The sequence below is a fragment of the Glycine soja genome, chromosome 15, assembly GCF_004193775.1.
Source record: "Glycine soja cultivar W05 chromosome 15, ASM419377v2, whole genome shotgun sequence".
In the NCBI taxonomy this organism is placed as follows: Eukaryota; Viridiplantae; Streptophyta; class Magnoliopsida; order Fabales; family Fabaceae; genus Glycine; species Glycine soja.
Genome location: NC_041016.1, coordinates 47,339,887 through 47,367,043, shown reverse-complemented (window position 1 = coordinate 47,367,043; position 27,157 = coordinate 47,339,887). Strand labels below are relative to the sequence as shown.

Sequence of the window (27,157 nt, the reverse complement as noted above, 5' to 3'; positions counted from 1 at the left end):
AGAATTAGATTATTTATCATAAATTAACATTTTTTTAGGGGCACTTGTTTCAAGGGTTTATTTTGATTAGTTTCAAAACACGTCACTATGGTTGAACAGAAGGGGAAAAAAAAAGACTATATGCACCAACGAAAGGAGTTGCCGTATAGTTTAGCTTATCCATGCTAGGAAGGCTGCCAATAAAATAAAAGTAGAAGACAATAGTGCGGTAGATATGAGTGGGAAAGGAAAGCAACCAGTATTATATACTAGGATTTTGCTAAGTTTGACCTGAAACATTTGAAAGGAGTTAAATGACAAGGGAGTTAGTATATATAGAGAGAGAAACTTGAGCAGCATCTCTCCAGAGAGCAATACAAAGTGAAGCATGCTTTCTGAATAAGCATACTTGAGTCTAGAGGTAGTTTTTCCTTCGTATGTGCTTTCTGAATCTGTCCCTCCAAAGCTTCAATAGGCAAATAAGATTAGCTAGCTTCTTGTTATTGTTGTAGTTGTTGTTGTTATGAATATTATTATTACGTTAAAGTTTCTTTTTCTGAGTGAAAGATATTTTTGGTTAACTTTGTTGTTTCTGTTTCTCTTCGTGTTTTGTATGTTCTCTTGCTTGGCTGGGTTATAATGTGAATTTTACATTATAAGATTAGTGATAGAAATAGTCCAATCATTAAATAGATGTTTAAATAGATGTCTGATCCGTTTAAAGTCTGATCTCCCGTAAAACAAAATAAAAGGATTGGACTTGAGTTTTTTAAAGACTTGTTTATTTAAATATATTAGATTTAGGCTTATAAAAAAAATTCTGTTAAGCCTAATAAGTCAGCTTATTTATCTACATAATATAAAAAAAATCATATTACACTAATAATTATGATTAATTAATTTATAAGACAAATATATAAAGTTAATTATTTTGATTTATCCTTATAGTTATGTCATATCATATAGATTTTATGTTAGTTTTTGACATGCATTTTACATTATTTTTATGTGTTTTTTTGACTTTTTATGTTAGTTTGTTTACGTTAGTTATATCACACGAGTTATCATATTTTGTTAAGCATATTTTTGTATTATCTCTTATATTAGTGTTTTAGGTTTTTATTCTTTTAAAAACTAAATTTAGATAACAATGGAAGGGATGATTTTTTTACCATATATTACTTTTTAAAGGCTCATTAGCCAATTTAAAATTAAGTTAATGAATGGTAGGCTTTTAAATATGTTAATAGGTCAGATCAAGCTTTCAAAAATATTAGTTTGGCACACAAAAATTGTATGATAGATAATAGATTAAATTTAAGCCTTAGTTTTATAAAATAAATGAGACCTATTTATAAAAAGTTTAGCATGATTTGACCTATTCACATCCTCAGATGGTGATATGAGTTTATTCCATCTATTGAGATATGAAAAATGTTAACCGATGTATCCTTAGGATATTGGTTAACCAACGAAAAGGAAGTTTTTTTTATTGAGATACACAAAATTACATTGTTCATGACTTTTTTACACTCTCTTACAATATTTATAATAAATATTTTCTCCTTTGAATTCCTTAATCAATATCCTAAGAATATTAATTAACAAGACCCTTAAGATATAAGCTACGTGTTGGTGGTTTTGTTTTTGTTTGGTTTAAATTTGTTGTGTTAATTACGATAAGTAATAAAATGATAAAAAAATAGAGTTCTATATTTTATTTCTTTTTTAATTATTTTTCATTGTTAGGTAGAGTAGATGACAAGCTAATTTAATAATTATTTTTTCCCTTGTATATATACATGTTTAAAATTAATTGAATTACATCCATAATGTTTTTGTTGGATAGGGAGTCAGAGAGGAAGGAGTATGTTATTGCTTCTTTCACATTAGTTACCACTAACCGAAGTGATCAGGTATCACATTATTTGCACAACTATCCTCTCTGGGTTGTTAAATAAATTTATCTGATGCTTCTATATCTTATTAATTATTAGTTTTAATATTAATGGTGTTAACTCGTTGGCAAGTATACCAAATTGTCACAAGTAGTAAAGTACTCGGAAGTCCGAGTGTCGAATCCAAGGGGACTTTATTTGTACTTAGATTAATGCAAATCCAAGTTAAAAGAAATAGATAAAGAATTTAAAATAAAGATAAAGAAGTATATTAGATAAGATAAAGATTTAAAAGAAAGGATAAAAGATTTAAAGATAAAAATAGAAGATAGAGAAGATAAAATATTTAAATTAAGATATGATAAAGATAAAAAAAAATAGAAGATAAAAGATAAGATAAGAAAAGTAAAAGATAAAAATAAAAGATAAAAATAAAATAAAATTAGAATTTGATAAGGTTGGGACCTGATAAGGTTATCGGCTTACCAGACCATAATCTCTTTCCATCAAGCTAACCTTTTCTCTCTTTGTGATTCATGTTCCACTCTTTGACTTACTCTTGCTTCCAAGAAACCAGTATTTTCACAATTGTCATGTAGCATTTCAAATGTTGAATCCTTCAGAAAAAGCCTAAATAGTGACTTCACAAATATCATGCAATTTTTATTCAATGACTAAATTTAAACTACTGGAATTAAATTGTTGAAATTAAAATGCACAAAATAAAAATAAAGAAAGGAAATAACACAATTATCTTAAAAAAAACAAAATGTGATTAACTAAAAGAGAGATAAAGTAAGAAATCTTGGGTTGCCTCCCAGTAAGCACTTCTTTAACGTCATTAGCTTGACGAGTCAAATGCCTTCAAGGTGGCCTGAAGGTCACGTAGAACACATCATCCTTGCATTTTTGCCTCTTAGCTAGAGACGCCATGAAACTTGTGTATTTTGGAAGCACCTTCCACGTTATTGCAAGAGAAGTGGTAGCGATCAAGGAAAGAATGACACTTAAGGCTTTCTCATGTTCTTCATGCCATTCTTCCTTGACAATCAGTTGATGAGGAGGGGTATTGACTTGGAGAATACTTTCTTGCTGAATTTTTACTTGTGAGTGTTTCTCCCATTGTTGTGCTTTCTCTTCACTTTTCTCTTCATCTTTTACTTTTGAATCATGCTCTTCTACGAGGCTTTCCTCATGAACTTCAACCTCTACAAAGTTTTCTTCTCTTCTGGCCACAAATTTAGTTACTTCTTCTGCTAGCTTTCCAACTTGAATTTCTAGACTTTTAAATGCTTGTTGAGTAGATTCAAGTGACTTCCTTGTATTGCATCAACAAATTATCCAGATTAGAAGTTCTTTCTTCTTCATATTGGTTGTAGGGTTGTAACTCTTGCTCCCACTGATAATTTTCCATGGAGTAGCTCTTGCCAACCTGAATTTCCTGGTTTTGTATCGAGTTTTGATTGGCTGTAGAGGTAGCATGGTATGTCGTGAATTCCGCGAACACACTTTCAAGAGTAGGAGTTTTTTCTTCTTCATATTGATTATAAGGGTGTATCTCCTGTCCCCACCAAGAATTTTTCATAAAGTAGAGATGACAATTGTCATTTAAATGCTCTCCTCTACAAAAAGCACAATTTACCGGTGGTGGGTCATTAATCCTTAATCGCGTGCTGTCAAGATACTCAGTCCACCTCTTATAAATATCTTCCATCTTTGAAATGTCTCCCATGGATCAAATTCTTATGAGGTTCTACCCTGCAAGCATAGACTTACAAGAAAAAGTTTTTTAATGTAAAATAAAATAAAAAATAAAAAGTGAAAATTAATTGCTTTAAAATTGGAATATGTAAATAATCAAGTACGAAAAACAAAGTCATCGGCAACGGTGCCAAAAACTTGTTAACTTGTTGGCAAGTGTATCAAATTGTCACAAGTAGTAAAGTACTCGGAAGTCCGAGTGTCAAATCCACAGGGACTTTGTTTGTACTTAGAGTATTACAAACCCAAGTCAAAAGCAATAGATAAAGAATTTAAAATAAAGATAAAGAAGTGTATTAGATAAGATAAAGATTTAAAAGAAAGGATAAAAGATTTAAAGATAAAAATAGAAGATAGAGAAGATAAAATATTTAAATTAAGATATGATAAAGATAAAAGAAAATAGAAGATAAAAGATAAGATAAGAAAAGTAAAAGATAAAAATAGAAGATAAAAATAAAATCAGAATTTGATAAGGTTGGGACCTGACCTGCCTTGTTTGCCTAGAATATATGAGTTTATGATTTTTCTTTATCAATTTAGGTGATTCTATTCTACCCACATCTGTTCAATTACTTGTTCATGATTCCTCAGTAAGAATGCATGGACAATAAAATTATCATTCTATTCCTAGCAATGATTTTCTTATGAAATCCTTTCTTTTTGTTCTATTAGAAGTTACCCTCTTCCAAGAAGCGTCTAACCCCTAAAAACCAATGCCTTCTTTAAATCTTATTTAGAAGTTACGCTCTCCCGAGCGTCTAACCCCTAACAGAATATAAAGATGAATAATGCAAGATAAAAGTAGAAAAGATAATAAGATAGAAAACACCTTTGCATTGATAAATAGTGAGTACATCATACATCGCTTGTTAAATGAAACCCCTAGGAGAGGGGGGTTCTATGTTCTTTCTTCTACTTGGCTTGACTTCCTTTTTATAGTTGTAGTGGACTTGGGCCTAATGTTAAAAATCTTCCTAGTGATATTTTTTTTTATATTTTTTGGATTTGTTTTGCTTTTAATCATATCTTCCTGAGACTTCCTGATATTTTGAATATTTTCTCGATCTTTTTCTCTTTTAATTTCTCCTTTTCATATCTGCAAGCCATAAATAAGAAAAATATCAAATCTTAATATTTAAGCCAGAGATAACTGTTAAATAAATATTTTTAAGGAATATATTTTTATTATCAAAACAACTCATATTTAACAGTTATCAAATGGTCATTTTTATTCGTTAAAAATCAATATTTTTTATCTTTTAAGGATCTCATGCACTTATTTATTACTTGATTAATAGTTCATCATATTAAGTAAGTATTCATTCATGCTCTATTTAAACCTTCTTTTGTGTGGAAATAGACAAATTTCAAGTATTATTACATAAATCACCTTTTAAATTTTAAATATTTTATCAATATTTCTTACTTTGCTTTATCTTCCTCTACATGTCACATCATAAATCATATTGTCTATATAATTTTTTTTCTTTTTTTATTCTCTAGGTAATCACTACGCCAAGTTTGTTCATTTAGTATTTATTTTTTAAATAGACAAACTTTTTAAGTACCATCTCTGACGACAACGTATATTGATATAAAATATTTATCCGAATAAATGTTATATATATATGGCACCAGACTGCACTTTGCACACACACACACAAAGATTCTAAGATGTCACTTTTATTTTGAAACTAACTTATACACAAACCAAGCAAATTAAACAAATATATGGTGGAGTACAACTGTAGAAGTGTGAAGTGAAGCTCACATCGGGTAAAAGTGAAAAAGTTTAATACCATATAAGTGAAAAAAAGACTCATAAACTTGATTTGAACCTTTAGGTTTTGGGTTGGAGTGTGATGTCAGATTTCCTTATGTGGTGGATCGTGGTCTACATGTGTAAATCACTGACATAACTCCTTCTATTTTTATTTTATTTTATTTAAAAAAATTTAGAGAGGCACTCACCCCTAGTTAGCATAAAGAAAAAATGTTTCTTCAGAATGTAAAATAAACACAAACGGACAAATTGGAGTTGAAGAATTAGATTATATGTCGTAAATTAACATTTTTTTAGGGGAACTAGTTGCAAGGATTTATTTTGATTAGTTTCAAAACACGTTACTATGGTTGAACAGCAGAAGAAAAAAAAAAAAAAAAAGACTATATGCACCAATGAAAGAGTTGCCGTATAGTTCAGCTTACTCATGCTAGCAAGGCTGCCAATAAAATAAATGTAGATCACGATAGGGCGGTAGATATGAGTGGGGAAGGAAAACAACTAGTATTATATACTAGTCTTTTTTCTTTCTCTCTTTCTCTCTGCCGTATAGTTCAGCTTATCCATGCTAGCAAGGCCTACCAATAAAATAAAAGTAGAAGACAATATGTCGGTAGATATGAGTGGGGAAGGAAAACAACTAATATTATATACTAATCTTTTGCTAAGTTTGACCTGAAACAGTAGAAAGGAGTTAAATGACAAGGGAGCTAGTATATACATAGAGAAAGACTTGAGCAGCATCGAGAGAGAGAGCAATACAAAGTGAAGCAGCATAAGCATACTTGAGTCTAGAGGTAGTTTTTTTCTTTCGTACGTGATTTCTGAATCTGTCTCTCCAAAGCTTCAATAGGCAAATAAGATTAGCTATCTTCTTCTTCTACTTGTAGTTGTTATTGTTATGAATGCTATTATTACGTGAAAGTTTCTTTTTTTTTTTTTGGTGAAAGATGTTGTTGGTTAACTTTGTTTCTGTTTCTCTAAGTGTTTTGTGTTCTCTTGCTTGACTGGGTTATTATGTGAATTTTACGTGATGAGATTAAGGATAGAAATAGATCGATCATTAATTAGATGTCTATGACTTCAACCCTTTAAAGTCAGATCTGATTTGATCTGATGTAGCTAACAAAAGAATTGGACTTGAGTTTTTTAAAGACTTATTTAATTAAATATACTAGATTTAGACTTATAAAAAAAAAATTTGTTCATAAGTCAGCTTATTTAGTTATATAATATAAAAAATTATTTTACATCAATCATTATGATTAATTAATCTATAAGACGAAAAGTTATATATAAAGAGAGTGTTAATTACTTTGGTTTATCCTTATAGTGGTGTCATATCATTTTTACATTAGTTTTTCATATCCATTTTATATTATTTTTTTTTTTCGACTTTTATGGTAGTTTGTTTATGTTAGTCATATCACATGAGTTATCATATTTTTTAAGCATATTTTTTTATTGTCCTTATGGTAGTGTTTTAGGTTTTTATTCTTTTAAAAACTAAATTTAGATAACAATGTAAGGGATGTATTTTTTTTACCATATATTATTTTTTAAAGGCTCATTAGCTAATTTAAAATTAAGTTAATGAGCCAGTTTTTAAATTAGTTAATAGGTCAGGTCAAGCTTTTGAAAAGATTAATCAGACACAAAAATCGTATGATAGATAATAGGTCAAATTTAGGCCTTAGTTTTATAGAATAAGTCAAACCAATTTTAAAAAAGTTTAGCCTGGTTTGACCTATTCACATCCTTAGATGTGATTCAAACTTATTTGGCCTATTAAGATGTGGTAAATGCTAACCAATGTGTCCTTAGGATATTGGTTAACAAATTAAAAGAATAATTTTTTTTATTGAGATCCACAAAATTACACTGTTCATGTTTTTTTACACTCTCATATAATATCTTTAATAAATATTTTTTCTTTTAATTCCTTAACCAATATTCTAAGAATATTGATTAGCAAGACCTTTAAGATATAAGCAATCCTGTTGGTGGTTTTGTTTTTGTTTGGTTTAAATTTGTTGTGTTAATTAAGATAAGTAATAAAATGATAAAAAAAATGTAGGCTTCTATGTTTTATTTCTTTTTTAATTATTTTTCATTGTTAGCTAGAGTAGAGGACATGCTAATTTAATAATTAATTTTCCCTTGTACATGTTTAAAATCAATTGAATTGCATCTATAATGTTTTTGTCGGATAGGAAGTGAGAGAGGAAGGTGCATGTTGTTGCCTCTTTCATATTAGCTACCACCAACGGAAGTTATCAAGTAATCACATTATTTGCACAACTATCCTCTGTTGTTAAATAAATTTGTCTGATGCTTTAATATTTTATTATTATTTATTATTATTATTAATGGTCATTTTTATTCATTAAAAATCTGTATTCTTTATCTTTTAATTAAGGATCTCATGTGGTTATATATGTTAGGATATAAGGAGAAGTTAGTTAATATAGTTAAACTACTCATGAGTTAGTTAGTTAGTTAGTGGGATTTATTAGTCATAAATAGAGGAAGAAGGATACGAGAGAGCGAGATCTTATTAGTTATAGACTAAACATGAACTCTGTGAAAAGAGAAATCATATGTGAAGGAAAAACCCTTGGAAGAGAGCTTTCTAACTTGTTTTCTATTCTTTTCTTACTAGTCAATAAAATCTTTTATTTTCTTACTCATTTCAATTATTGATTCCTAACAAGTTATTTGAGCATAGCTTCAAAGTATTAAAAAAGAGTATTAGATAAAGTGTTACTCATACTCCTTCTAGACAAGCTTCAAAGGTACTTTCCCAGAGAGTAAACAAATAAGGAAGAAAGTTTTAAACAAGACAAAATAAGTTATGTATTGTAATGTAAAAATATTTTACATTAGCATTAAATTATAAATTAATATATATGATAAATTTGTAGATCTTCATAATAACTATCTTTAAAATTACAACATTAATGATTTTTTATTAGTTAATAGTGTAAAATTATTTTAATTTCTCATCACTATTAAATTCTTTAAATAATTAATATACCACTATTTTCATAATGAATGATATTCTGGTGATCATTGTGATGAACAACTTTAATAAATATAAATGTTAATTCTTTCACCTTAACTTGAATTTATAAATGTCATTGTTTTATTTGAATAATATAAAGTTTGAATTAACATAATGATCAAAGGATGATCTTCTATTTAGCTTAATTAGATATTCAAATGACCAAATTTTAACTCTGTTTGTATCTCTAATGGATCATTATACAAGAAAAATTAGAGTATTGAATTAATTTATGAATGAGAGCAGTACAATACCATTTAATATAATTAAGTATTTATTGCTTATATTCGGTGTCTTCCATTATAATTCACAGATAGCACAAGGGGGTGGCGATGGATGTGATAGCTAATGTCCCGGGTGTTTCTGAAATTGCTAATTATGTGATTACATTTATTAAGGGTCAAATTGGGTACATATCCTCCTACCAGGAAAACCTTCAAAAGCTTATAACCGAGGTTCAAACTCTGAAGGATACTCAAGATGGTGTGCAACACCGGGTTGTTGAGGCTGAAAGGAACGGAGACAAGATTGAAAATATTGTACAGAACTGGCTCAAGAATGCAAATGAGATTGTTGCTGCGGCAAATAAAGTTATTGATGTTGAAGGAGATAGATGGTGTCTGGGACAATATTGTCCCTATCTGTGGACAAGATGTCAGCTGAGCAAGAGTTTTGAAAAAATGACAAAAGAGATTTCAGATGTCAAAGAGAAAGGAAAATTTGATTCAATTTCTTACCGTGATGCCCCTGATGTCACAATTACACCATTTTCTAGAGGTTATGAAGCACTGGAGTCCAGAACATCAATGCTGAATGAGATTAAGGAAATTCTTAAGGATCCTAAAATGTACATGATTGGTGTGCATGGCATGGGTGGCGTGGGTAAAACCACTCTTGTGAATGAGTTAGCTTGGCAAGTAAAAAAAGATGGATTATTTGTTGCTGTAGCCATAGCCAATATAACCAATTCTCCAAATGTGAAAAGAATTCAAGGCCAAATTGCTGATGCTTTGTTGGATCGGAAACTTGAAAAAGAGACAGAAGGTGGAAGAGCAACAGAACTGCGTCAAAGGATAAAAAAACAGGAGAAAGTTCTTATTATTCTAGATGACATTTGGAGTGAACTTGATTTGACAGAAGTGGGAATTCCTTTTGGTGATGAACACAATGGTTGCAAATTGGTGATAACTTCCAGAGAACGTGAAGTGCTGATAAAGATGGACACTCAAAAAGATTTTAATCTTACAGCTTTACTGGAGGAGGATAGTTGGAATTTGTTCCAGAAAATAGCAGGTAATGTTGTTAATGAAGTTAGTATAAAACCAATTGCAGAAGAAGTGGCAAAATGTTGTGCTGGTTTGCCTCTTTTGATCACAGCCGTTTCAAAGGGTTTGAAAAAAAAGGAAGTCCATGCTTGGAGGGTTGCCCTAAAACAACTAAAGGAATTTAAGCATAAAGAGTTGGAGAATAATGTCTACCCTGCTTTGAAGTTAAGTTATGATTTTTTAGATACAGAGGAATTGAAGTCACTATTCTTATTCATTGGTTCATTTGGACTAAATGAGATCCGCACTGAAGATTTGTTTAGATGTTGTTGGGGGTTGGGCTTTTATGGTGGCGTGGACAAATTGATGGAGGCAAGAGACACACATTACACATTAATAAATGAGCTTAGGGCCTCTTCATTATTGCTTGAAGGTGAACTTGATTGGGTTCGAATGCATGATGTTGTGCGTGACGTGGCTAAATCAATTGCATCTAAGTCTCCTCCGACCGACCCGACCTATCCCACCTATGCAGATCAGTTTCGCAAGTGCCATTATATTACATCTGAGTCTTTGACTGAAGTCCGAGATGATAACGTTTTCTCTGGTATGGGAGAAGCGATGACTTTGAGTGTATATAAAATGTCCTTCACCCCTTTCCTACCCCCTTCTCTCAATATCTTGATAAGCCTTCGCTCATTGAATCTAAATAGCTGTATATTAGGAGACATAAGGATAGTGGCAGAACTCTCAAATTTAGAAATTCTTTCCTTGGCGGGGTCTAGTATTGCAAAGCTCCCAGAAGAAATAAAACATCTGACTCGTCTTCGTTTGCTAAATTTAACACACTGCGATTCACTAAGAGTAATTCCTACAAATCTTCTATCAGGTTTGATGTGCTTAGAAGAATTGTACATGAGTGGTTGCTATAACATTGAATGGGAGGTTGAAGGAAGAAAAAGTGATAGCAACAATGCTAACGTACGTGAGTTACAGAATTTGCATAATTTGACAACTTTGGAGATATCATTCAAAGATACTTCGGTTTTGCCAATGGACTTCCAGTTCCCTGCAAATCTCAAAAGATACGACATATTGATTGGGAGTTGGCAGTTATTTTATTTATGGTATGTTGGAGGTCTCGAAAGAACACTCAAGCTCACAGGCAATTGGTGGACGAGCAGATCGTTGTTCAACACAGTTGAGGAGTTGAGCTTTGCTGAATTAAAGGGTGTTAAGGATTTGTATGATTTGGATGTGGAAGGTTTTCCTCGATTAAAGCATCTGTATATCCAAGACAATTATGAATTGTTGCACCTCATTAACCCAAGAAGGTTGGTGAATCCCCATTCTGCATTTCTCAATTTGGAGACTTTGGTTCTTGACGATCTATGTAAGATGGAAGAAATATGTCACGGTCCAATGCAGACACAGTCTTTTGCAAAGCTAAAAGTTATTAAAGTTACATCATGCGATGGGTTGAAGAACCTATTTTTGTATTCCCTCACAGGAAACCTTCCTCAACTTCGTCAGATGCAAATTTCTAATTGTAGAGGTATGACAGAGATCATAGCTATGGAAAGACAAGAGGATCGAAAAGAACTTCAACAGATTGTTCTGCCTGAATTGCATTCTGTCACTTTACAAGGTTTACCAGAGCTTCAGAGTTTCTATTGTTCTGTAACAGTGGATCAGGTTAATCCATCCGGTCAGAACAATACTTTGACACTGTTTAATCAACAGGTAAACTCATGTCTTACAATGGCTTCGATATTTCAATTCTTTTTTGCAACTTTAAATATTTAATTGCAACTGTTTTCTCAAAAGTTTGATTTAACAAAAATTGTATACTTTAATCATAATTTATTTTCTTAAGTTTGTAGATATAATTTTCTATTTTACCAATTATAGACAGAGATGAATCTAGAAATGTATTTAAGAAGGGGTCGATATTTTTTATTAGATAATTATTTAAATATTTTACTTTTAATAAATAATTATTTATTAAATAATAAGTTTAAAAATATTAATTATTTTTTATGAATAAAAATAAAAATATGATCTACTACTATAAAATATTTAAATAAATATCAATTCAATTTTTTTTATATATTTTCTTTTATTAATTTTTTTAATAATTTTAACTTTTTTTCCTCATTTATACATACTATGGCAAGGGAGAGAGATAAGTCCTTACTTGACCCCTTACTTAGATCCGTCCTTGATTATTGTAGAGTTCCTCTAACAATTACCCATTATTAGTGTATGGATTTCCATTGCCATTTATTTTTACCATATTGTATATTTCCATAGGTGGTGACCCCTAAACTTGAAACATTGGAGTTGTATGACATGAATTTATGCAAGATATGGGATGACAAACTTCCGGTCGTTTCATGCTTTCAAAACTTGACGAGTTTGATAGTTTACGACTGTAATCGTTTGATAAGTTTGTTTCCATCTGGGGTGTCAGAAGCACTGGTCAAACTAGAACGTGTTAATATTTATCAGTGCAAAAGGATGAAAGCGATATTTGCACAAAAAGAGGTAAATATTTCAGAATTAAACAATATTATAATTATTTGTAATTGCTTTAAAAATATTTAAATTCAAATTAGATCTAAAAATATGAAAAATGATAGATTCAAAGACATAAAAAACCATGTTAAACCATTCCATTGATATTAAAAGCATAAGATGACGTATTATATACATGTCAGAAGTATATTAAAGATAAAATATATATTTAATTGAAATCAATTTTTCATATTCAGTTATGATTTGTTAAAATGTTCTCTTATTGTTAAAAACATAAGTGGATGTAATAGATGTATGTTAGGAGTGAAAAGTTAACCACTATAAGAGTATTTAAATGAGAGTGAATTAATTTTTAAAGTTATCATCACTTTTTTAAAATATGTATACATTATATTTTGTGAATTATTTTTTTTTTGTTATTGGACTCAAAAGAAAGGATATAAATTTTTATCCTTGTCAGACATAATTATAGGTAAAGTTTTATTAGTTTTCCAGTTAAATTTTGAATTAATTAGAGTTTCTTTTTTTCCTTAATGAACTAGAAGATTAAAATAATTAAAAGAAACAATATAAATTTTTATTCTTGAGAAATGTTCATTATTATTTTATTTTTACAATTACTATTTCAATTTGACTAGAATGATAAAAGTGTTTTTTATCGGGGGGGGAATAACGAAACAAACAGAGCACAAACACAAAATAGAGTAAAACAATTCATTAAAGATAAAAATTACAGTAATTCATTAATGACAAAAAAACGCAATTCATTAATTAGAGTAAAATAGAAATGAACTTATATTTAAAAAATAACAATAAAAAAGATCTCGTCGCCGGTATGAATAGTAGTTAAAAATACAAAATATAGTATAAAAAAAAATAATCTAGCATATTGATCATTTGATATGGTGTTATTTTAGCTTAACATAGGTTAGCCTCCCAATGGTGTCTAAAAAACATCTTAAAGAATGTATAAATTTTAATTATATATAACTAAAATTTATAATAGATATAAGTATAAAAATTAAATTTTAATTAAAAAATTTATTTAAACAATTTTTTTCAAATATATATCTAATATTCTATATTTTCGATAAAAACAGATTATAATATTATTTATAATTATTAATAATTTATTTTGAAATTCCATTTAAAACCAAAGGTAAAAAAAATTGAAAGCAATGAGAAAAATAACAAATATTAGATAAAAATAAAAAATATCAAGAAACTTTTAAAAGTGAAAAGAGAGAGAATATCAATAATTACTAATTGATAGAATGGACACGTTGTTCATTATAATTTAGAAATTAGGATAAGATTAATATTCATTAAGAATAAAATAATCATTGTAATTGATAAAAATATATAAATTATATTAAAAATAAAATTCGTAATCAGTAAATATTTTTAAACAGATCAATTATATTTTATATTTTTGATAAACCACTTAGAGTGATACAATATTATTTTTAATTACTAATAATTATTTAAAAAATGAAAATCAATTTAAAAAACAGAGATTATAAAAATTTAAAGCAATGGAGAAAATCAAGTATGCAAATAAAAATAAAAAAAAGAATAGTGGTTTTAGATGGTTGATAAAAACCATTTTTGCAACTTGTAGTGGTAGCACATAAAATGCACATCCAAAAGAGAAAATGAGAGAATATCAATAATTTTTAATTGAAAGAATGGACCTGTATTATAATTTATAATATAGAATTAGATTAAGACTAGACTAATTTTAGAATTTATATTATTTAAACAAGAAAAATATTTTCAATTTTTTCGTAGAAAATATTTTCAATTTGATACAGAGTATTTAGTTTTCAAATTTAAATCTAATTCAAATTAAGAATTATAAATTAGAAAAGAATATAGAACTCCTAAAAATTGAGGGTGAAAATAAATTCTAAAACAGATTTCATGTAGAGATGAAGATATAAATTTAATCTTCACAAGAAGTCATGACCAGATTCACGACTTCTAAATTCTATAACATTAATTTTTTTAATTTAATTATCATATTAATTGTTTTATGTCTAAGTCATTTGTTATTTACTTTTTATTACAAGCTCTAAAAAATGTTTGAAATAATGTGAATATAAGTTTGTGAGGTTTTGAGGTGGGAAGGTAACCAAGGTTGGAAGAGTATTTAAATGAGACTCAGTTAATTTTCAAAGTTATTATCACATTTGAAAAACATGTATACATTATATTTTGTGAATCATTTTCTTTTCTTTTGGACTCAAAAGAAAGGACATAAATTTTTATCCTTCTCAGAAATAATTATTGACCAGATTTTATTAATTTTTCAATTGAACTTAGAATTAGTCAAAGTTTATTTCTTCTGATGAATCGAAGGATCAAAACAAATAAAAGAAAGAATATAAATATGAAGAACTTTTGGGATTCATATTGATCTCTTTTTTGAATTTTTTATCTTTAGGTCTTCTTTCTACATGTACTTTTTCTCCCAAAGTTATAGCTTGACCTTCCTCTTGTCCTCTGTCTCTAGCCATCCTTTTCGTTTTCTTTACCCTAAAGGTTTTGTATCTAGCTCTTGTCACCTTCATTCCACATCAAAACCTTCTAATCCAATTAGCAATTCATTTGACTGTCTCTTTAAATCAATACCCTAGAAGCATGTCATATATACGAACCCAAAACAGGTACCTGGTTAGGGCTATATCTCGAATTATCTCTTCCTTCTAGGTCTTGTAAAACCACCAACTTTTCTAGCATCCTTGCCTCTATACTTGACCTTTTTGTCACCTTTTGAAGGTCTATCGGAGTCTTCAATTCCACATCTTCTTCCTCCCTGAACTCTATTCTCCTCCATGGTTCCATCAAAGCCATCGTACGTGGTTGGATCACCACACGGTGTTAGAGGTATATGTTAGAAAAATGAAATAAAATGAAAGAAATAAATAAGAAGAAAAATGCAAAGCCTTTAATTAAATGACAAAATAACAGTAGCAAATAATTTTAATTGACCCACATGAATCAACAATGCACTATAACATATAATAAACACAAGAAAAAAAATAAATTAGGGAAAGAAATAATTAGCTTGGGTTGAAACGCGCAAACGCTATCCTTAAAGAGAAAACACCTTCATTGCACCCATAGAAAAATCTGATTGCGCTCGTCTCCCAAGATACGACAATCCATTGGTTCCGATCGTGTGCAACGAAAGGATCCTCGAACCTTCTTAATACCAATGCTCATGCTCTCAAAAATAATTTTTTTATAAGAGAAGATTTTAGGGATAAAGAAACTAGTCTTCTTGTGTTGTGTGTTTTTAGAAATGAGGAAAGAGATACATATAGGCAAGACCCCCTTATGCAACATGATCGTTGAAAACTAAATATGACCATTGGAAACCAACCTACAATTGTCAAAACAAATGTAACAAATTGTTGACTCATTAAAACAAAATCTTAGAAAGATAGAAAATCTAATTTTACGTAACAGATTTTACAATAAATATTTTATTTTATAAAATAGAATTAATATAAATAATATATATTTATAAATTTTAAATTATAACACAAATATTTATTAACAGTAGACAGCCTTAAAGGCCCAAGAACATATGGTCTATACAGCCTTAAAGGCCCAAGAACATAAGGTCTTGATAAAAAAAACCCACGACGTTATACAAGAAAATAGGTAAACCCTAGCACAACGCTTTCAAAGGGACATGGTTGTAATATAAAATAATTATATGAAGACACTTTCTTGCTATAACGGGATCTTTCTTTAGTTTCATAGTTTTGTTTATTTTATTACTACACCAAAAAGAAAAATACTAAATCCAAAATATAATATTAAATGCTCAATATGTATGACTAATATAACTTATGTGACTTAACGAGAGGAAAATAATTTTTAAAACAACTTTCATTTATTCAAAGATAAATATTCAAATTTATAATATAAATGTAGATATTAAAAGTTTCCATTACTATCATATGGATCATGATCATTACCAGATCCACGACTCCTAAATTCTATAACTTTAATTTTTGTTATATGTAGTATCATATTATATTTTGACTACATAAATTAATGGAGACTAGTAAAAAAATTAATTTAATAAAAATAGATAAATTGTTAAATTTTAAAAAAAGAATTACGTAAATGGGAAGTCATAAAATTAATTAATTTATTAGAACTAGGTAGAATTATTATATTCATGTAAAATAAATTAAATGAATGAGGACTTATATAATTAATAAATATAATATAATATGATCAAAATTATATTATATATCACGATAGAGACTTTAGTTTTTTTATATAGAAAATAGAAGCCTAACGCCCTACTTGATTCACCACTTTTATATTATATTCAAAAAAAATTTATAATATAATAAAATAATGAAATTAAAAGTCATATTATGAATTTATAGGGTTGATAAAAGTCGTACATAACAGTTGACTTATATTTTTTAAAATATTAATATATGAAAGTCATTATATTGCATATTGTATATTTAAAATTGAAATAAAAACCATTGTTCATATTTAGGATTTCATTTTGGAGAATTTGAAAAAGTTAACGGCTTACCCTACTAAGTAAGAATTAATTCAAATTCTGTAGCATTTCAATACTTTTGAAACAAATTTATCCTCTGTGACAAAAAAAAAGAGTCAATTTCCGAATTTGATATGACACTTGTGTATTAATTTGAAATATATTTTGAAGGTTCAATTTCCAAACTCGCAGACAGTGGAAATCAGCATCAAGAATGATCGAGAATCAATACGGACTAATCAAGTGCCTCCAAATTCCTTTCATCACAAGCTGGAGATTGACATTGATCGCTGTAAAAGCATGGATTTTGTCGTTCTCCCTGAATTGCGTGCTGTCATTTTACGAGATTTACCTGAGCTTCAGAGTTTCTATTGTTCTGTAACAGTCGATCAGGGTAATCCATCCAGTCAGAGCATTTCTTTGGCACTGTTTAATCAACAGGTAAACTCATATCTTACAATGCTTTGATATTTGAATTCTTCCTTGCTACTTTAAATATTTAACATGTAACTGTGTTCTCAAAAGTTAGATTTAACAAAAATTGTATACTTTAATCATAATTTATTTTCTTAAGTTTGTATATATAATTTTTTATTTTACCAATTAGAAACAGGGATGAATCTAGAAATATATCTACGAAGGGTCGATATTTTTTTATTAGATAATTATTTAAAAATGTTACTTTTAACAAATAATTATTTATTAAATAATAAGTTTAAAAATATTAATTATTTATTTTATGAATAAAATTAAAAATATGATCTACTGCTATAAAATATTTAAATAAATATTAATTTATGAATAATTATATGAGTTCCCTACCTGACCCCTTACTTATATGTCTTTGATTATTATAGAGTTCTCCTAACAAATACCTACTATTAGTGTATGGATCAGATTTTCATTGTCATTTATTTTACCATTGTATATTTTTATAGGTGGTGACCCCTAAACTTGAAACATTGGAGTTGTATGGCATGAAAGTATGCAAGATATGGGATGATAAACTTTCCGTCCATTCATGCTTTCAAAACTTGACGCATCTGAGAATTACCCGTTGTAATCATTTGACAAGTTTATTCTCATGTGGAGTGACAAGAGCACTGGTCAAACTACAGCATGTTATGATTTCCTCGTGTGAAAGGCTGAAAATGTTATTTGCCCAAGAAGAGGTAAACATTTCAGAATTGAACAATATTATAATTATCGATAATTTTTAAAAAATATTTAAATTCAAATTAGAATTAAAAATATTAAAAATGATAAATTGAAAGAAATAAGAAATCATGTTAAACCATTTCATTGGTATTAAAAGCATAAAATGATATATCATATGTATGTCAAAAGCTTATTGATTTTTGAAGATAAAATATATATTTAAAATTGAAATTGATTTTTCATATTCAGTTATGATTTGTTAAAATGTTCTCTTATTATTAAAAACATAAGCTGATGACATAATAGGATGTACTAGATGTATGTTAGGAGAGAGAAGTTAACCACTTTAGGAGAGTATTAAAAAATGAGAGTGAATTAATTTTTAAAGTTATTATTACTTTTTAAAAATATGTATACATTATATTTTGTGAATCATTTTTTTTTATATTGGACTCAAAAGAAAGGATATAAATTTTTATCCTTGTCAGACATAATTATAGGTCAAGTTTTATTAGTTTTTCAGTTAAATTTTAAATTAATTAGAGTTTTTTTCCTTTAATAAATCAGAAGATTAAAACAATCAAAAGAAAGAATATAATTTTTTATCCTTCTAAAATGTTCATTGTTATTTTATTTTTACAATTACTATTTCAATTGACTGGAATGATAAAAGTTTTTTTAATGGGGGAATATCGAAACGAACACAAGGACAAAAACAAATTAGAGTAAAACAATTCATTAAAGATAAAAATTAGAGTAATTCATTAATGAAAAAAACACGCAATTTATTAATTAGAGTAAAATAGAAATGAACTTATATTTAAAAAATAACAATTAAAAGATCTCGTCATCGCCTGTATGGATAGTAGTTAAAAATACAAAATATAGTATAAAAGAAAATAATCAAACATATTGATCAACTGATATGGTGTTATTTTAGCTTTTTAGCTTAACATAGGTTAGCCTCCCATCCCATAGGGAATACCAATGGTGTCTAAAAAACGTCTTAAAGAATGTATAAATTTTAATTATATATAACTAAAATTTATAATAGATAAAAGTATAAAAATTAAATTTTAATTAAAAAATTTATTTAAACAATTTTTTTCAAATATATATCAATATTCTATATTTTTGATAAAACGGTTTATAATATTATTTATAATTATTAATAACTTATTTTGAAATTTCGAAATTCCATTTTAAAAAAAGGTAAAAAAATTGAAAGCAATGAGAAAAAAAAATCAAATATTAGATAAAAATAAAAAATATCAAGAAACTTTTAAAAGTGAAAAGAGAGAGAATATCAATAATTACTAATTGATAGAATGGACACCTTGTTCATTATAATTTGAAATTTAGGATTAGATTAAGATTCATTAAGAATAAAATAATCATTCTAATAGATAAAAATATATACAAATTATATTAAAAATAAAATTCGTAAAAAGTAAATATTTTTAAACATATAAATTATATTATATATTTTTTATAAACAACTTAGAGTGATCAATATTATTTTAATTACTAATAATTTTTTAAAAAATAAAATTCATTTTAAAAACAGATTAAAAAAATTTAAAGCAATGGAGAAAATCAAGTATGTAAATAAAAAATGGAATAGTTGTTTTAGATGGTTGATAAAAAACCATTTTAGCTACTTGTAGTGGTAGTACATAAAATGCACATCCAAAAGAGAAAAGAGAGAATATCAATAATTTTTAATTGAAAGAAAGGACATGTTTTGTATTATAATTTATAATATAGAACTAGATTAAGACTAAACTAATTTTAGAATTTATTTTCTATAAACAAGAAAAATATTTTCAATTTTTTCGTAGAAAATATTTTAAATTTGATACAAAGTATTTAGTTTTCAAATTTAAATCTAATTCAAATTAAGAATTATAAACTAGAAAAGAATACAGAACCACCTAAAAAATGAGAGTGAAAATAAATTCTAAAACAGATTTCATGCAAAGATGAAGATATAAATTTAATTATCATAGGAAGTCATTAGCAAATTCACGACTTCTAAATTCTATAACATTAATTTTTTTTTATCTAATTATCATATTATTCTTTTACTTTCTAAGTCATTTGTTATTTACTTTTTATTACAAGCTCTAAAAAATGTTTGAAATAATGTCAATCTAAGTTGGTGAGGTTTTGGGGCTGGGTTTGGGGTGTGTGTAAGTTATAAAATTATCATGAGCATCATAACGGGACTTATAAAATTTAATTTCATGTATTTAATAAGTTTATAACATTTGTGTAAAATAAATTAAATTAATGGTGACTACCAAACCTAATTGGTTAAGTAAAATTAGATAAATTTATATATTTTCATAAAATGAATTAAATAAATGGGAACTCATAAAATTAATTAACTTAATACAATTATATAGAATTATTATATTTATGTAAAATAAATTTAATTGATGAGGACTCATGAAATTAATAAATACAATATAATACGGTAAAATTATATTATATACCACCATAGAGACTTTAATTTTTTCAAAAATAAAATTAAAGAAAATAGAAGCAGTTACTTGATTCACGACTTTCATATTATATTCAGATTAAAAATTATAACATAATATAATATATTAATGAAATTAAAAGTTGCATATAACTTTATAGTTTTGAATAAAAGTCTTACATAACTTTGACGTCTTATAAAAAATGAAAACAAAAAGTCATGTGCGGAAAGTTATTATTTTCTTGCATACTTTATATTTAAAATAAAAATCCATTGTTGATATTTACGATTTCATTTTAGAGAATTCGTAAGAGCAAACACTAACACTACAAATTAAGAATTAATTCAAATCTATACCATTTCAATTTTTTTTGAAACAAATTTCTCCTGCGCGACAAAAATAAAAGTCAACTTCGGAATTTCATATGACACTTGTGTATTAATTTGAAATATATTTTGTAGGTTGAATTTCCAAACTCGGAGATAGTAGAAATCAGCATCATGAATGATTGGGAATCAATACGGCCTAATCAAGTGCCTCCAAATTCCTTTCATCACAAGCTGGTGATTTACATTGATCGCTGTGAAAGCATGGATTTCGTCTTTCCCATATCTGCGGCTAAAGAGCTTCGGCAGCACCAATTTCTTGAAATAAGATCGTGTGGCATAAAGAATATTTTTGAGAAAAGTGATATGACGCATGTTTACCTTGAAAAAATAATTGTAAAGGAGTGTACAGGCATGAAGACCATAATTCCATCCTGTGTGCTATTTCAGTTTTTAGCTGAATTGATTGTGTTCAGTTGTCATACACTGCTAAATATTATAAGGCCATCAACAACCACAAGTTTACCAAAACTCCGCATTTTAAGGATAAGGGGATGTAATGAGCTAGAGGAAATTTGCGGAAGCAGTAATGAGGGTGATGGAGCAGTACTGGATGAGATTGCTTTTATGAAATTGGAGGAATTGACATTGAACAACTTACCGAGGCTCACAAGCTTTTGCCAGGGAAGTTACGACTTCAGGTTTCCATCACTACAAATAGTACGTTTGGAAAATTGTCCAATGATGGAGACTTTTTGTCAGGGAAATATAACCACACCAAGCCTCACAAAGGTGGAATATGGAGGTTACGACTACAGGGATGAAGATCATTGGTATGGCGACCTTAATACTACTGTTAGAACAGTTTTCACTAAAAAGGTACACATCAACCAAATTTTAGCTTCTTAACTCCAATTCTTATTCCAACCCTTTGATGTTAAGAATGTTATGATGTGTTACATGCATAATTAATGAAATTAAAAGTTGTATATAACTTTATAGCTTTAGTTAAAAGTGATACATACTACTCGATTTAAATGAATCATATTTAATTACACAATTTACATACAAGTTAAAATTTTCTTTAACTTATTTTTTAATTGAAACTTATATTAAGAATAAAAAAAATTATTATCGGAATTAAAACCTCAGATAATTAAAAGATATTTTAAAGATATTAATATTAAATAGAATAAAATTAGTTGAAATTGTCTTATATTTGATATTAGAGGAAGGAACAATTACAATCTTTTTTATAAAAAAAATTAATATCATATGTGGAAGTATATAAATATTTTTTATTTGATCATTAAATATAAAACAAAAAAACGTTATTATACTGATAACAATTTATTTTTTATTATTTTGTTGCTTATTTTATATTTAAAATAAAAAATCATTGCTCATATTTAGGATTTCATTTTAGAGAATTCAAAAGTGTAAATGATTTAAAGTCTATACTATTTCATTATTTGGAATATATATTGTAGTATCGAGACATGGAGAAACTGGTTATCGGAGACAACCGTAATTTGCAGTCCATATGGCCTAATCAAGTGATTCCATATTCCTTTCCTAACCTGACGCAAATTGACATTTGTTCCTGTAAAGGCCAGTATGTCTTTCCCATCCATGTAGCCAAAGTGCTTCGGAAGCTCCAAGTTCTTAAAATAAGCTCGTGTACCATAGAGAATATTGTTGAAGAAAGTGATAGTACTTGTGATATGACGGTTGTTTATCTTGAAGTACGGTATTGTCAATATATGATGACCATAGTCCCATCCTCTGTTCAGTTTCATTCTTTAGATGAATTGCATGTGTCCAGGTGTCATGGACTAGTAAATATTATAATGCCATCAACAATCGCAAACTTACCAAATCTCCGCATTTTAATGATAAGTGAATGTGATGAGCTAGAGGAAGTTTATGGAAGCAATAATGAGAGTGATGAACCACTGGGCGAGATTGCTTTTATGAAATTGGAGGAATTGACATTGAAATACTTACCGTGGCTCAAAAGCTTTTGCCAGGGAAGTTACAACTTCAAGTTTCCATCATTACAAAAGGTACATTTGAAAGACTGTCCCATGATGGAGACTTTCTGTCATGGAAACTTAACCACAACAAGCCACATTGAGGTGCGATGCCTATATGTATCGAGTAATGAAGAATCAGAAGATCATTGGGATGGTGACCTTAATACTACTATTAGAACAATTTTCACTAAAAAGGTACATATCAACCAAACTTCAGGTTCCTAGCTCCATTTCTTACTCCTACTTTTGCGGTTAAGAATTTAATGTTCTGTTTTATATTGTTTAGTATGCAGAAAACAGAACAAGATCGAATTCATCATTAGTATGAGACGACGGCTGAATATGTCTATTATTAAGACACTGAGCGGTAGGTATTTAGGTATGGCTATTATTTTGTGTTTTTGATTTTTATATCTTTTCATCATACTTTTAATCATTTGGCACATTGGGCTGTTAGATTTCTGCTCCATGATTTTAATGGGTTGTGTTACTCTTTATATCTTTTGCATTTTTAGTGTTATGAGTGGGAATGGGAAGGGTAGGATGGGATTAGATGGAACTTGTGTAGAGAATAGTAGCCACTCAGCTGCCTATAGTTTTTCGGCTTTTCTTTTCTACACATTTTCGCAGCATCAGGTTCCGTATTCTTTTGTTAGAGGAATTATATAATCTATCTATTATAGAGTTAATATTCAGGATTAGTCTTGTTATATTTGGGAGCCCATCCGCGCTAAACTTTGTGTTTTACTTTAGCACTGCAATTTACTCCAATGGACGATATATTAATTTTCCTTACTATCTTTTCTGTAGGTACTGGGTTTGATTTGAATTTTACACATCCGACACTTGCCTTTTGGCCAGCGAGTCCTTGCCAATAAATTGACATTTTGGTCTCTTCCATGCTTGTCATCAACAACAAAACTTAAATGTTTTCATATTTCTTTTTTGTATTTAAATATTGAACTTTATGTAACAATCTGAGATGTAAAATTTATTTTTCTTGTCATTGTAACGGTGTATATGTAACATCCTTACAGAAATCACTTGCTATCTGATTAAATTACACTGTTTATAGAATCATAATGTAAAAATCTGAGGTTGCTACATAGTTGGGTTAAGCACGTGAAGTCAGGAAGCCCAAGTCATATTTGATTGTGTATCTTTTCAGAATTAAGTTAATCTTTTCATCCCATATCAGCATTTCATTCTTGTGTGGCTGAGTGGTTCAATATTTCACTTTCTCGCTTACTTTGGCCCCGTTCAAGGGTGATTGTGAGTTTCTGGCTTATGGCTTTTAAATATAATTTTTAAAACAAAAATGCGTTCAACAAAAATGGAGCTGAATTGGTATTCAACTCAATTTTAAAACTGTTTTACATTAATCATCAAAATCAAGAAAAAAAGTTATGTAAATTTGGTTTAATTTTAAAAACATTCCAATCACCACCACCGCCACTACCCCGCATGTGCCACCGCCACCACACTGCCCATGCCACTTCCTCTACTGTCACCACCACCACACGGCATTGCAGCCTCCACCACCACCACCACCTGCAGTAACAGATCCAGAAATTTTCCTTAGTGAGGGCAATAAATAGTTTATAATATTATACAAAAGAAAAATATCACTAATTTTTACAAAATACATAATGTTATAACTAAAGAACAATTTGAAATATTTAAGTTTCTACAAATTACAATTGTCCTTTACGCATTTTTATTGAAAATGATCTATGATTGTTTCATTGTCAATACTATAAAAATTTCTGTCTATGTAATTAACCAAACAATCAATGAATCATTCATCTTCTCGTATGCAATTGACATTCTATTCTTTACAAAATTTATTGCAGAGAAATCTCATAAATGACAAACTCTAAGTCCCTTTCTTACTGTTGTGCTTGGAAGTGAAATCCTGTGTGGCTACAGTTAGCCTTTGCATACAATTAACTAGTCATATGAGGATTTCTTTTGACAAAAGTTTGTTCTCCATAGCTTTGAACTCAGATAGTCATTCTTATTCTCTCTCTTTTTTTTTTCTCTTCATGGGTTTAGGATATATCCCCTATGCTTTTGTATTTTCTTCTGTTTTTAATATATATACTTCTGGTCTGCTTCATGTTATGCATGAGCATGCCAGTTTTTTTATAAAAAAAAATAGCAGTAAAGAGGCAAAAAGTATGTTTATCTGTGTTTTAATTTTTTTTCCATTGCTAGAATGAGAGGAGGTTAATCACAGCAACATTAAAAAAAACTCTTCTAGCGAGCGAGGGAGCTTTCTAAAGTGAGGTCTATAAATATTCCTAAAAAAGTAAGAATCACCGAAAAAGTTGCGTTGGTAAAAAATTCATACCAATCCACAATTTTTTTTTGAATTTTTATGTAAACGGTCTATAAAGGGAATTAATATCCAAATCTATTCCTTTACAGCTGAAAGAAATTCCTATGGTCCCAACAAATAAAGTAAAGAGCACTAAGACAAGGATAGAAAATCACATAGTATTATCCGATTCATTTGGATATAAATAAGCAGTTTTTTTACTGCCAAAATAATTAATATAACAAAAAAGACAAGTTATATTTTTTACATTTTGATTAATGCAATGTGGATATATCTTCCGGATAAAAAATAGTGACGATATTGATGATAGTTACGATAGTGACGATATCGATCATGACCTTGATATGGAGTTGGAGCTTCTAATTATGATGAATATGCTAACTATGGATATGATGCCAGAAATAGACCGATTTTATATCACCTTTCAATTTGAATTAGCAAAAGCAATGTCTCCTTGCATAATATGGATTCCAAACATCCATGATGTGGATGTGAATGAGTCGAATTACTTATCCCTCGGTCTTTTAGTGAACTATCTCTCCAGGGATTGTGAAAGATGTTCTATTAGAAATATTTGTTATTGCTTCGACTCATATTCCCTACAAAGTAGATCTGGCTTCTTATTTCACAACAACGAAAACACTTTTTCACTCTTTCATATACCGGAAAATGTCCCATACTAATGGAAAAGCAAAAACAGAAAAGATATACGCAATCCGAAATATCCTAACAGCAAATATATCTTTATTCAACTACCTACTCATCTTCTAGAAGACACGATGCTATCATATAGTTTGCGCTTTTCCTACATACGGTGTATGTTTGCATGATGCCAACCATGCTGTACGTTCCTTAAGCAAGCTGGAGATGCATTCTTCCTCTTGGACCTTGTGGTCCTTACTTCCTGCAGACCCCTGTGTCATTCGTAACCCCCTGTGTCATCCCCGTATCAGACATAATAATAAATTGGAGTTGAAGAATTAAACTATTTCTTATTTATATTTTTCAGTAAATTTTTTTTTGGTTGGGTGGGGGGAGAGCAATGATTTGCATGGGTCTAGTGATTACCAAAAAAACAAATCGCAAAGCTTAACTAAGAAAAGAAAAAGTTAGGACACAAGGAAAAAGGAGGGGACAAATTAAACGAAAGGAGATCATGACACATTAATTGTAAAAAGTATATTAACACAGCATCTTGGTGATGATGTGGGTGAAAACTAAAAATGGAGTATGTATGGAGAATTAAGGACTTGTGGACATTTTTGCAGAGAGCAATACAGAGTGAAACAGCAGAGAAACATATTAATTCAGAGGCAATTTTTATTTAATTTGGTGCTCTCTCAGTCTTTCACTCCAAAGCTTCATAATATCAATCAAGATATTTAGGTTAGCTAGCCACACTGATTGGGTATTAATTTATTATTATTAGGATAAAATATGTTTTTGATCCCTAATAAATATACAAAGAATAATGCTAAACTGTCCAAAACAAAAAAGCTGAAATATATAATCCTATTCAATTAAATCATGCCTTAATCAAAAACCCCTTTTGAATCAATGCAACCATACCTTGAATTGCTACTGAGTAACTCATTTTCTGGTTCTATTGGTGTCTCCAACATACTAAAAGGGGAAAGCATGAACAACAAAAGAAAAAGGAGAAATTTCTTAATTGCTTGCTTCTTATATGCAAACCCCATTGGTATCGCTGCATCCCGACATTAGTGGACCATTGTGCTCTGAAGAAAGAAAACAAGGGTAGCTTTGGAAAAAGAAAAGATTTTAAAAAGCTTAAAATTAGTTGACAGTGTGTCACTTTTTAAGTGGATTGGTTGATTTTTCTGCTTGCACATTTTGGATGCTTAAGCATTACTCATATCCGAATTTTGAGTTTGTTCCCGAATAAATTGAGTTTGTTTCCTATATACACAAATGTGAAGGGACCTTAGAAGGCCAGTTAAGCTAAAACCCATTGTGTT

At 28.8% G+C, this 27,157-nt stretch overlaps 1 protein-coding gene across 7 annotated transcripts; it reads left to right on the top strand.

The window, feature by feature from the left end:
* The first annotated feature begins 274 nt into the window (after positions 1-274).
* LOC114387924 (probable disease resistance protein At1g61180) lies at positions 275-24,031 on the top strand. 7 transcript variants are annotated; one of them, XM_028348194.1, is made up of 12 exons: positions 278-400; positions 1,829-1,895; positions 6,109-6,221; positions 7,638-7,704; positions 8,802-11,496; positions 12,067-12,300; positions 17,003-17,272; positions 17,770-18,003; positions 20,937-21,680; positions 22,292-23,032; positions 23,124-23,204; positions 23,648-24,031. In XM_028348194.1, exons 5-11 carry the CDS (start codon positions 8,821-8,823, stop codon positions 23,163-23,165), a joined length of 4,941 nt encoding a protein of 1,646 aa, XP_028203995.1. In that variant the 5' UTR covers positions 278-400; positions 1,829-1,895; positions 6,109-6,221; positions 7,638-7,704; positions 8,802-8,820; the 3' UTR covers positions 23,166-23,204; positions 23,648-24,031. The 7 variants fall into 7 exon arrangements, 6 of the variants coding, with proteins under 6 accessions (XP_028204000.1, XP_028203995.1, XP_028203999.1 ...); XR_003661433.1 differs by lacking the exon at positions 7,638-7,704 and having other exon boundaries at positions 23,124-23,216; XM_028348198.1 differs by lacking the exon at positions 7,638-7,704 and having other exon boundaries at positions 17,024-17,272.
* The last annotated feature ends 3,126 nt before the right edge of the window (positions 24,032-27,157 follow it).

What these genes read in the sequence shown, in the direction of transcription:
- LOC114387924 (XM_028348195.1), top strand. Translation starts at nt 8,821, where the DNA reads ATGGATGTGATAGCTAATGTCCCGGGTGTTTCTGAAATTGCTAATTAT. An exon ending in TGTTATTTGCCCAAGAAGAG is followed by an intron (nt 18,004 to 20,936) that starts GTAAACATTTCA and finishes TATATTTTGTAG; the next exon opens with GTTGAATTTCCAAACTCGGA. An exon ending in GAACAATTTTCACTAAAAAG is followed by an intron (nt 23,033 to 23,123) that starts GTACATATCAAC and finishes TATATTGTTTAG; the next exon opens with TATGCAGAAAACAGAACAAG.